Source organism: Ornithorhynchus anatinus, chromosome X1 (assembly GCF_004115215.2).
Source record: "Ornithorhynchus anatinus isolate Pmale09 chromosome X1, mOrnAna1.pri.v4, whole genome shotgun sequence".
Lineage (NCBI taxonomy): Eukaryota > Metazoa > Chordata > Mammalia > Monotremata > Ornithorhynchidae > Ornithorhynchus > Ornithorhynchus anatinus.
In genome coordinates this window covers 33,810,906-33,822,763 of record NC_041749.1, presented here as the reverse complement: position 1 = coordinate 33,822,763, position 11,858 = coordinate 33,810,906, and the positions used below count along the sequence as shown (strand labels likewise).

Sequence of the window (11,858 nt, the reverse complement as noted above, 5' to 3'; positions counted from 1 at the left end):
ATGTCCCATCCACCACCACAGGCAGCTGCCTTTGCGTAGACAATGTTGCAGGCTGGGCTTCTGGCCAGGCCCGCTCAGCCAGTGGAAGCGGCCTGGTCTAGCGGATAGAACACGGGCCCGGGAGTCAGGAGGACCCGAGTTCGAATCCCGGCTCCGCCAAGCGTCTGCTGTATGACCTCGGGCAGGTCTTTTCACAATCCCGTAATTATTATTACCGTTATTATTGCCAGACTGCAATCGGGGGATGCAGGGCGGTGTCCTATCCCCTCTAAGGCCACCCTCCTCCAGGTTTTGGTGATCTGAAGGTTAGGGTTTTCCGGTCGGTTGTCCTCAACAGCGATCATCTGTTCCATCTCTTCTCCGCATCCGCTCCCAGTGGGCTCGGTGGGCCTCCCCCCTCCAGGAGCTCCATTCACACTTTATTAATCATAATCGTTAGCAGTTAATCTGAATCCCAGGGTGCTGGGCTTGGAATGGAGAAGCAGATGAGCCTCTAGCCCCCTCACCCTCCCACTCCCTGCTAACTACAGGGGAAACAGGCGGAAGGAGCAGGGAGGCAAGCAAGCCCAAAGTTGGGAAGTTTGCCTTCCAAGTGGGGGCGGGAGGGTGGAGGGATGGATGAGGGGGGCTGCCCTATTTCACCAGACGCCTCTCTGCCACCGGACGGGCTGGTCTCCGTCTCCGTCCCCACGTGGGCTCGGGGCCTTGGGGACACTCCTCTGTCCCCCACAAGCTGGCCAGGGGGCGACTGGGGGCGTTAGCCGAGGGCCGGGGGCAGCCCGTGCCCCCCTCCTCTCCCTTGGGTCCAAACCCACCTTACCACTGGCACAGCCCCGTTTCACACCGCCCACCCCTCTTCCCTCCGTCAAATGTTCGCTTCGTCGCCAGCTTTCCAAGGGGGAAGCGGAGATTCAGTCTCACGTAATTGAAACCTTCGTGGTGGAAAAAAAAGAAAAGAGAAAGTAAGTTTCAAAGCAGATCAAATGCAAGGCCGCTGGCAACCTCTCTCAAATTCTCATCGAAGCCCCGATCCCTCTCTCCCTCCTAATCCTATCATTTTTCCAACCGTGTCTACGGGGCCCATCATTTTACGTTCCGTAAACTGTATGGCCACCCCTCACCGATCTTCTAGATATTAGGGGGTCGACAAAATAATAATAATAACTATGTTTGTTTTTGTTAAGCGCTTCTGTTCTAAGCACTGGGTGGATACCAGGTAATCAGGTGGTCCCATGTAATAATAATAATAATGTAGGTATTTGTTAAACGCTTACTATGTGCCGAGCACCGTTCTAAGCGCTGGGGTAGACACAAGGGAATCAGGTTGTCCCACGTGGGGGTCACAGGCTTAATCCCCATTTTACAGATGAGGTAACTGAGGCACCGAGAAGTGAAGTGACTTGCCCAGAGTCACACAGCTGACAAGTGGCCGAGCCGGGATTTGAACCCACGACCTCTGACTCCCAAGCCCGTGCTCTTTCCTCTGAGCCACGCTGCTTCTCTACTCACTGAGGTAACTGAGGCACAGAGAAGTGAAGTGACTTGCCCAAGGTCACACAGTTGACAACTGGCGGAGCCAGGATTAGAATGCACGACCTCTGACTCCCAAACCCGGGCTCTTTCCACTGATCCACACTGCTTCTCTACCTTTCTGGAGCAGCGTCAGTCAGCTGCATCTCTCAGGGTCGGGGGAGACTTTCTGCTGGGTTTGCAAGCACGATGCTGGCTTTATTCCTGGGAGACATTAAATAATCAATCGGTGGTATTTATTGAAGCCGCGTGACTTAGTGGAAAGAGCACGGGCTTGGCAGTCAGAAGTTGTGGGTTCTACTCCTGTCTCCACTACTCGTCTGCTATGTAACTATTCTGTGCCTCAGTTATCTCATCTGTAAAATGGGGATTAAGACTGTGAGCCCCATGTAGGACTACCTAATTACCTTGTATCTCCCCCAGCGCTTAGAACAGGGCTGGGCACGTAGTAAGCGCTTAACAAGTACCATCTTTATCATTATTATTATTTAGAGCTTTCGGTGTGCAGAGCAGAAGCAACGTGGCCCACTGGAAAGAGCACAGGCTGGGAAGTCAGAGGTCATGGGTTCAAATCCCGGCTCTACTACTTTTCAAGTGTGTGACTTTGGGCAAGTCACTTAACTTCTCTGGGCCTCAGTTGCCTCATCTGTAAAACGGGGATTAAAGGCCATGAGCCCCACGTGGGATAACCTGATTACCTGGCATCTCCCCCAGGGCTTAGAACAGTGATTGGCACATAGTAAGGGCTTAACAAATGCCATCATTATTGTTATTATTAAGTACCTGGGACAGTGTCCAACCTGATTAGCTCGTAACTAGTCCAGTGCCTAGAACAGTGCTTGGCACATAGTAAGGACTTAACAAATGCCATTATTATTATTATTATTATTAAGTACCTGGGAGAGTGTCCAACCTGATTAGCTTGTATCTAGTCCAGTGCCTATAACAGTGCTTGGCACATAGTAAGGGCTTAACAAGTACCATTATTATTCCAATAAAACAGAGTTAGCAGACGTGTTTCCCGCCCACAACAAATTTACAGTCTTAATCGATCAATCATATTTATTAAGAGTTTGGGAGAGTACAATATAAGAGAGTTGGTGGACACGTTCCCCGTCCACAGGAGTTTACAGTCTACGCTCCCGGGAGGCCTCACGGAAGCCCTCTGGAACCCAGGATAGGATGAAGTTTGAGATGAAATGGAGGCCACTTAACCTTTTTCCTGGTTGGCTCTATATTGTCCTCTAGACCGTAAGCTCATTGTGGCAGGGAATCCGTCTGCTTATTGCTCTATAGTACTCTCCCAAGCACTCAGTACAGTGTTCTGCACACAGTAAGCGCCCAATAAATACGATTGACTGATTCTATCCTTGGAAGCCAGGAACAGTCCAGGTGTCCCTCAGCATCATCTTCTTAGAAAGGATTAATAAAATCCTCCACCGGGGTTAAACTTGGATAGATCTCAAATTAAATCCCTTTTACTGATTAGACGTAAGCCCGTCATTGGGCAGGGATTGTCTCTATCTGTTGCCGAATTGTACATTCCAAGCGTTTAGTACGGTGCTGCGCACATAGTAAGCGCTCAATAAATACTGTTGAATGAAGGAATGAATGATAGAGCTGTAGCTCCTTTTGGATAGAGGAAGAAGAGCCTGGCTGGTGAACTTTTAAAAACAAATACAGTCAAAACGACAGACTCTCTGTCCACTCTCTGCAGTGGAGAGATGACTGAACTGGGAGTCGGAAAAGCTGAGTTCTAATCCGGTCTTTGCCACAGACAGGGAAAAATATTTTCCCTCTCGGTAAAATGAGTACGCTAATCCTTGCCATCCCCCTGGCTCCCAGGGGCGCCGTGAATCAGTCGATCAATCGAGTGCTCACTGTGTGCAGAGCGCTGTACTAAGTACAACAGAGTTGGTAGACTCACCACCTTACAGTCTAGAGGAGATTAACAAGATATAATAGCGGAAGGTTTTTGATCTCATATCTATTTACCATTAACTGATTGATCTCCTTGGAAGATGTTTGATGATTCTGTAGTGTGGAGTCAGTGCTTGGCACATAGTAAGCGCTTAGCAAATACCATTATAATAATGATGATAAAGCCCTACTGAGAGCTCACCTCCTCCAAGAGGCCTTCCCAGAATGAGCTTCCCCTTTTCCCTCTGCTCCCTCTCTGCCCCTCCGTCACCTCCCCTCAGCTAAGCCCCTTTTCCCCCTTTCCCTTTGCTCCCCCCCCACCCCGCCTTCCCCTCCCCTCAGCACTGTGTTCATTTGTATCTATTTTTATGACCCTATTTATTTTGTTAACGAGGTGTCCATCCCCTTCATCCTATTTATCGCGATTAAGTTGTCTTGTTTTTATCCTTCTCCCCCGATTAGACTGTGAGCCCCTCAATGGGCAGGGATGGTCTCTATCTGTTGCCAAATTGTCCATTCCAAGCGCTTAGTCCAGTGCTCCGCACATAGCAAGTGCTCAATAAATACTAATGAATGAATGATGATTGAGAATATTAATGATAATGATGACAGAGTGACGATGCTTCGCACAGCCTCAGGACTCAGCCTCTCTCTTCCCTGACAGCCACGGTCCCACTGGGGCACGGACACCAAGCTGCCAATACAATAGTGAGGCTGAGGTACAGCACAGTGTGACCGCGGCATAGGTGTGCCTTGGGCGCTATCGACTAGAAGTTGGTCGCTTTTGGCAGTGGTAGAAATTGAAGGAAAATCAAATTAGCTTGGGAGAAAATCCACAGAGGGCTTTCCACCCTGCCCAAAGAAATTTTTTAATCAGGATGAATGTATCGGAATCCTAGCCTTTGCAATAAAGATTCATGACCAAGTTCCCTGCAAGTCCAGATCTAAACCTTCAAAGAGCCTGGATCGGGTACCGGCACCTTACCAATCAATCGGTTGATTAATCAATATCAATTGTACTTCCTGAGTGTTTATTATGTTTAGGATATTGTACTAAGCTCTTGGAAGAGTACAATAGAGTAAGTAGATGTGATCTCTACCCTCAGGAAGTTAGAATCTAGCAGAGGAGAGAGACACTAAAAGAAATTTACGGATAGAAAGGAGTGATACAGTGTGAAGAGAGAAGCAGCGTGGCTCAGTGGAACGAGCACGGGCTTGGGAGGCAGAGGTCATGGGTTCGAATCCCCGCTCCGCCGCTTGTCAGCTGTGTGACTGTGGGCAAGTCACTTGATTTTCTCGGTGCCTCAGTTACCTCATCTGTAAAATGGGGATTAAGACTGTGAGCCCCACGTGGGACAACCTGATTACCCTGTATCTACCCCAGCGCTTAGAACAGTGCTCTGCACAGAGTAAGTGCTTAACAAATACCAACATTATTATTATATATACAAAAGTCCCATGGGTGAGACAAGGACTATGAGAGCCCAGATGCTTAGGTGAGGGTGGAGATGACAAAATAGCATTAAATGGGGAAATTGGGTGGGGAGAAGGGGTTTTTTTTGGTACTTTGTAAGTGCTTACTATGCGCTAAGCACTGTAGTAAACACTGGGGCAGATAGAAAATCATCCAGTTGGACACAGCCCATGTGCCACATGGAGCTCGCAGCTTTAATCCCCATTTTGTGTGTCATGACCTTAAAGGATGCTTCTCTGCAGGAAGGCACTAATTATGACTTCCCTTTCAATTCTGGTTCGGTGAAGTCCCACCGAAATACATCAATCAATCACTTAATTGTTTTTTATTGAGCATTTACTGCGGGCAGAGCTCTGTACTAGGCTATTGGGAGAGGGCAATAAAATAGAGTTGGTAGACATGCTCCCCGCGCCCCATAATAAAATAAAGTAAATAAATTACAGATAAGTGCGGCGGGGCTGAAAGAAAATAAAGGGAGGAAAATCGAAGTGCAAGGACAACACTTAAAGAGATTGGGGGAAGAGGAAATGAGGGTTTAGTCAGGGAAGGCCTCTGGGAGGAGATGTGCTTTTAATAAAACCCTGAAGATGGTAAGAACGATGGTCCGTTAGATATGAAGAGGGAGGGCGTTCCAGGCCAGAGGCGGGACACGGGGGAGGTACGTGTTGGCGGGCTGGGATGTAGTAGGAAATCAGGGATGTAAGGTAGGAAGGGGCAAGGTGATAATAATAATAATTATGGTATTTGTTAAGCGCTTACTTTATGCAAAGCACTGTTCTAAGCGCTGGGATTGATACAAGGTAATCAGGTTATAATAATGTTGGTATTTGTTAAGCACTTACTATGTGCACAGCACTGTTCTAAGCGCTGGGGTAGATACAAGGTAATCAGGTTATAATGTTGGTATTTGTTAAGCACTTACTGTGTGCAGAGCACTGTTCTAAGCGCTGGGGTAGATACAGGGTAATCAGGTCGTCCCACGTGAGGCGCACAGTTAATCCCCATTTTACAGATGAGGTAACTGAGGCACAGAGAAGTTAAGTGACTTGCCCACAGTCACACAGCTGACAAGTGGCAGAGCCGGGAGTCGAACCCATGATCTCTGACTCCGCAGCCCAGGCTCTTTCCACTGAGCCACGCTGCTTCCCCCGAGGGGCTCACAGTCTTGATCCCCATTTTCCAGATGAGGTAACTGAGGCACAGAGAAGTTAGGTGACTTGCCCAAAGTCACACAGCTGACAAGTGTCAGAGATAATAATAACGTTGGTATTTGTTAAGCGCTTACTATGTGCAGAGCACTGTTCTAAGCGCTGGCGTAGACACAAGGGAATCAGGTTGTCCCATGTGGGGCTCACAGTCTTAATCCCTGTTTTACAGATGAGGTAACTGAGGCACAGAGAAGTTAAGAGACTTGCCCAAAGTCACACAGCTGACAAGTGGCAGAGCCTGGATTCGAACCCATGATCTCTGACTCCAAAGCCCGTGCTCTTTCCACTGAGCCACGCTGCTTCTGACTCCCAAGCCCGGGTTGCCATTGAGCCACTGATTGTGCTTACTATGTGCCAAGCACTGTTCAATCAACTTGGCCACAATCCCTGCCCCACATGGGGCTCACAATCTAAGTAGGAGGGAGTATCATTGAATTCCCATTTTAAAGATGAGCGTGAAAAGGCCGAGGTATCTCTGATAATTACAGGTGCATCATTATTGCAGCAGGGACCATATTTTCGATCTTTATTGTTCTGTACTCTCCCAAGAGCCCAGTTGAGCGCTCTGCACATAACAGACACTCAGTAAATATGAATAAGGTGAGATAATCGGTAAAGTCATAACATGGAAAGAAGCCAAACAAGAGTCACAGGTTCCCAAGGGGCTGACGCTTCTATCTATCACACACGACCTAAATGTAAACAGGAAAAGACGTTCATTCATTTATTAGATCGTATTTATTGAGCGCTTACTGTGTGCGAAGCACCGTACTGAGCGCTTGGAATGGACAGTTCGACGACGGATAGAGACGATCCCTGCCCAACGACGGGCTCACAGTCTAAAAGGGGGAGACAGACAGCAAAATAAGGAGTCGGGCATCAATACCATCAAAATAGATAAATACAATCATAGTTATTAGGACAATAGAAGCAGTGGGACCTGGTGGGAACGGCATGGGCCTGGGAGTAAGAGGACCTGGGTTCTACTGCTGTATGACCTTGGCTAAGTCACTTAACTTCTCCGTGTCTCAGTTTCCTCAATTGGAAAGCGGGGATTAATTCTGAAGAAGCGGCATGGCACAGTGGGTAGAACGCAGGCCTGGGAGTCAGGTCATGGGTTCTAACTCCGGCTCTAATAATAATAACGAATAATTAGCGTATCTGTTAAGAGCTTACTATGTGCCAAGCACTGTTCTAATCGCTGGGGTAGATACAAGGTAAGCAGGTTATCCCCCGTGGGGCTCGCAGTCTTGATCCTCATTTTACAGATGAGGGAACTGAGGTACAGAGAAGAGAAGTGACTTGCCCACAGTCACACAGCTGACAAGCGGCAGAGCTGGGATTCGAACTCATGAGCCCTGACTCCAAAGCGCGGCCTCTTTCCATTGAGCCACGCTTCGAGCGCTTACTATGTGCAGAGCACTGTACTAAGCGCTTGGAACGGACAAATCGGTAACAGATAGAGACAGTCCCTGCCCTTTGACAGGCTTAAGGTGTAATCGGGGGAGACGGACAGACAAGAACAGCCCGTGAGCCCCACGTGGGACAACCTGCAGGCCTTGTATCTCCCCCAGCGCTTAGAACAGTGCTTGGCACCTACTAAGCGCTTAACAAATATCAGCATTATCACTATTATCCTGGCTCTGCCCCTTGTCAGCTGTGTGTCTTTGGGCAAGTCACTTCACTTCTCTGTGCCTCAGTTCCCTCATCTGTCAAATGGGAATTACAGCCTGTGAGCCCCCCGTGGGACCCCCCTGATGACCTTCTATCTGTCCCAGCGCTTAGAACAGTGCTTGATACCTATTGATTCATTCATTGTCATATTTATTGAGCGCCTACTATGTGCAGAGCACTGTACTAAGCGCTTGGAATGGACAATTCAGCAACAGAATTGTAGTGTACCTAGTGAGGGCCTAACAAATAGCATCTTTATTATTATTATTATTGTTTTATTATTATCATCTCCCCACAGGCCACGAGGTTCCCGCCTTTCCTGGGGGGGGGGAGGGGCTGAGTGACAGTGGCCACGCGGCCCTACTTCCGGAAGCGAAGAGGCAGATGGGAAGGGACCTCCCGCAGGCCCACGAGGGAGCAGGGCCGGTGGGGGGGGGGGGGGAAAGACTACAACTCCCGGCGCCCCCCGCGGCCGAGGAGCCTTTTTGGGCGGGAAGTACTACAACTCCCGGCGCCCCCCGCGGCCGAAGAGCCCGTTTCGAGCGGGAAGTACTACAACTCCCGGCGCCCCCCGTGGCCGAAGAGCCCATTTCGGGCGGGAAGTACTACAACTCCCGGCGTCCCCCGCGGCCGAAGAGCCGGTGTCGGGGGGGAAAGAACTACAACTCCCGGCGCCCCCCGCGGCCGAGGAGCATGGCCGGGGGGAACCGGAAGCGGGGTGTAAGGGCACGCGCCTGGTGTGAGGGGGGGGAGGCGAGGAGGAGGAGGCGGCGGCGGCGGCGGGTGCTGCGCGTAGCGTGCCGACGGCGGCATGGCGGAGGCCAAGAAGAGGCGGGAGCTGCTGCCCCTCATCCACCAGCACCTGCTGCAGGCGGGCTACGTGAGGGCGGCGCGGGAGGTGAAGCTGCAGAGCGGCCAGGTGAGGGGCCGCGCACGTGGCTGGAGGAGCGGGAGCGCCCTCCCCCCACCGGCCAACCGCCATCCCTGACCTTTGACCTACTTCAGGCCGGCCGGGCCTCCTAGCAACAGCCGGGGCAGGAAGTCCAAACTCCCCGCTTCCCATAGGCCTCTGCGGCGGACCCCAGTCATTCAGCAGGACCTGCTCGGTGCCCAGCACTGTGCTGAGCGCTTGGAGGGGGCCAGTCGGCCCCATGCCCTCCTCTCAGCTCCCTCTCCAAAGGTCTGCCCCTTACCATGTGCCAAGCACTGTTCCAAAGTGCTTGGCAGCGTGGCTCAGCGGCCAGAGCCCGGGCTTTGGAGTCAGAGGTCATGGGTTCGAATCCCGGCCCGGCCACTTGTCGGCTGTGTGACTGTGGGCAAGTCACTTCACTTCTCGGTGCCTCGGTTCCCTCCTCTGTAAAATGGGGATGAAGACTGTGAGCCCCACGTGGGACAGTCTGATTCCCCTGTGTCTACCCCAGCGCGTAGAACAGTGCTCGGCACAGAGTAAGCGCTTAACCAATACCAACATTATTATTATTATTATTAAACACCGAGATAGGTATAAGGTAATAATAATGGTGGTATTGGTTAAGCGCTTGCTATGTGCAAAGCACTGTTCTGAGCGCTGGGGTGGGGGGGGGGGATACAAGGTGATCAGGTCGTCGTCCCACGTGGGGCTCCCAGTTTTCATCCCCGTTTTCCAGATGAGGGAACTGAGGCAGGGAGAATAATAAGGTTGGTATTTGTTAAGCGCTTACTATGTGCCGAGCACCGTTCTAAGCGCTGGGGTAGACCCAGGGGAATCAGGTTGTCCCACGTGGGGCTCACAGTCTTAATCCCCATTTTACAGATGAGGGAACTGAGGCACAGTGAAGTGACTGGCCCGAAGTCACGCAGCTGGCAAACGGCAGAGCTGGGATTAGAACCCACGACCTCTGAGCCCCAAGCCCGGGCTCTTGCCGCTGAGCCACGCTGCTGCTCTCATCTCATCTGCAGAATGGGGGTGAATGTTGGTATTTGTTAAGCGCTTACTACGGGCAGAGCACTGTGCTGAGCGCTGGGGGAGAGACGGGAACGAGGTGGTCCCACGTGGGGCTCACGGTCTTCATCCCCATTTTGCAGAGGAGGGAACTGAGGCACAGTGAAGTGACTTGCCCACAGACACACAGCTGACAAGGGGCAGGGTCGGGATTCGAACCCATGACCTCTTGGCTCCCAAGCCCGCGCTCTTTCCACTGAGCCACGGGTGAAGACCGGGAGCCCCACGTGGGACAACCTGATGACCCTGTATCTCCCCCAGCGCACATAGTAAGCGCTTAACAAATACCAACATTATTATTCTCTGAGCCTTAGTGACCTCATCTGCAAAATGAGGATGAATGTTGGTATTTGTTAAGCGCTTACTACGGGCAGAGCACTGTTCTGAGCGCTGGGGGAGATACAGGGGAATGAGGTTGTCCCACGTGAGGCTCACAGTCTTCATCCCCATTTTACAGAGGAGGGAACTGAGGCACGGAGAAGTGAAGTGACTCACCCAAAGTCACACGCATTGTATATGTTATTTATTGCTCTGTTTTATTAATGATGTGTCCATATCTATGATTGTATTTATCTATTTTGATGGTATTGATGCCTGTCTGCTTGTTTTGTTGTCTGCCTCCCCGTTTTAGACTGTGAGGCCGTTGTTGGGCAGGGATTGTCTTTATCTGTTGCTGACTTGTACATTCCAAGCGCTTGGAACAGTGTTCTGCACACAGTAAGCGCTCAGTAAATAAGATTGAGTGAGTGAATGAATTAATAATGAAGGTATTTGTTAAGCACTTGCTATGCGCCAAGCGCCGTTCCAAGCGCTGGAGTAGATATAAGTTCATCAGGTTATCCCACGTGGGGCTCACAGCGTGGCTCAGGGGAAGGAGCCCGGGCTTGGGAGTCAGAGGTCAAGGGTTCCAATCCCGACTCTGCCACTGGTCAGCTGGGTGACTTTGGATAAGCAGCGTGGCTCAGCGGAAAGAGCCCGGGCTTGGGAGGCAGAGGTCACGAGTTCGAATCCCGGCCCTGCCACTTGTCAGCTGTGTGACTTTGAGCAAGTCACTTAACTTCTCTGTGCCTCAGTTACCTCATCTGTAAAATGGGGATTAACTGTGAGCCTCACGTGGGACAACCCGATGACCCTGTATCTACCCCAGCGCTTAGAACGGTGCTCTGCACATAGGAAGCGCTTAACAAATACCAACATTATAAGTCATTTCACTGGGCCTCAGTTCCCTCATCTGTAAAATGGGGATTGAGACTGTGAGCCCCACGTGGGACAGGGACCGTGTCCAACCTAATCTGCTTGTATCCACCCCACCGCTTAGTATAGTACCTGACACATAGTTAAGCACTTAACAGATACCACTGTTATTATTTACAGTTGAGGGAACTGAGGCACAGAGAAGTGAAGTGACTTGCCCAGCGTCACAAGGCTTTGTATATATTATTACTCTATTGATTTAATTAATGTGTATAGATCTATCTATCTATTTTGATGATATTGATGCCTGACTTGTTTTGCCGTCTCCCCCGTTTAGACTGTGAGCCCGTTGTTGGGCAGGGATGGTCTCTATCTGTTGGCAAATTGTACATTCCAAGCGCTTAAGACAGTGCTCTGCTCACAGTAAGTGCTCAATAAATAGGATTGAATTGGCAGAGCAGGGATTAGAACCCGTGACCTCGGGCTCCCGAGCCTCGTGCTCTTTCCCCCAAGCCACAGCGCTTTTTGTGTGCAGAGCACTGTCCTAAGCGATCGGGAAAGCCCAGTACATCAGTGAACAAGTGACAGCCCCTGCCCGCAACGAGTTCACAGTCTAGAAGGACCAGAGCGAGCCCCACATCTGACCCACGAAATAGTAATAGAAAGACTGGAAGCTCGGCGTGGGCAGGGAACGTGTCCGTGGATTGTCCTGTTGTACTCTCCCAAGCGCTTAGTACAGTGCTCTGCACACAGTAATCGCTCAAATGCGATCGAATGACTGATGATGGAATTGGTTAAGCGCTTACTAGGGGCCAACCACTGTTCTGAGCGCTTGGATAGATATAGGTAATCAGGCTGTCCCACGCGGGGCTTACAA

The 11,858-nt window shown here is 50.6% G+C and overlaps 1 protein-coding gene across 9 annotated transcripts in view; it reads left to right on the top strand.

Annotated features, from left to right (window-relative positions):
- Positions 1-8,570: 8,570 nt before the first annotated feature.
- The window catches only part of TCOF1 (treacle ribosome biogenesis factor 1), a 42,435-nt gene continuing 39,147 nt past the window's right edge, over positions 8,571-11,858 (top strand). For 8 of the 9 annotated variants that reach the window (XR_003754441.2, XM_029050342.2, XM_029050347.2 and 5 more), the window contains exon 1: positions 8,574-8,725. Coding sequence is in view for 8 of the 9 variants with exons in the window: in XM_029050342.2 (XP_028906175.1) it covers positions 8,618-8,725 (108 nt within the window). In the remaining variant the exon portion in view is untranslated. Of the gene's footprint in view, positions 8,726-11,858 lie in introns of all 9 variants that reach the window. The other variant, XM_029050349.2, reaches the window with a different exon arrangement.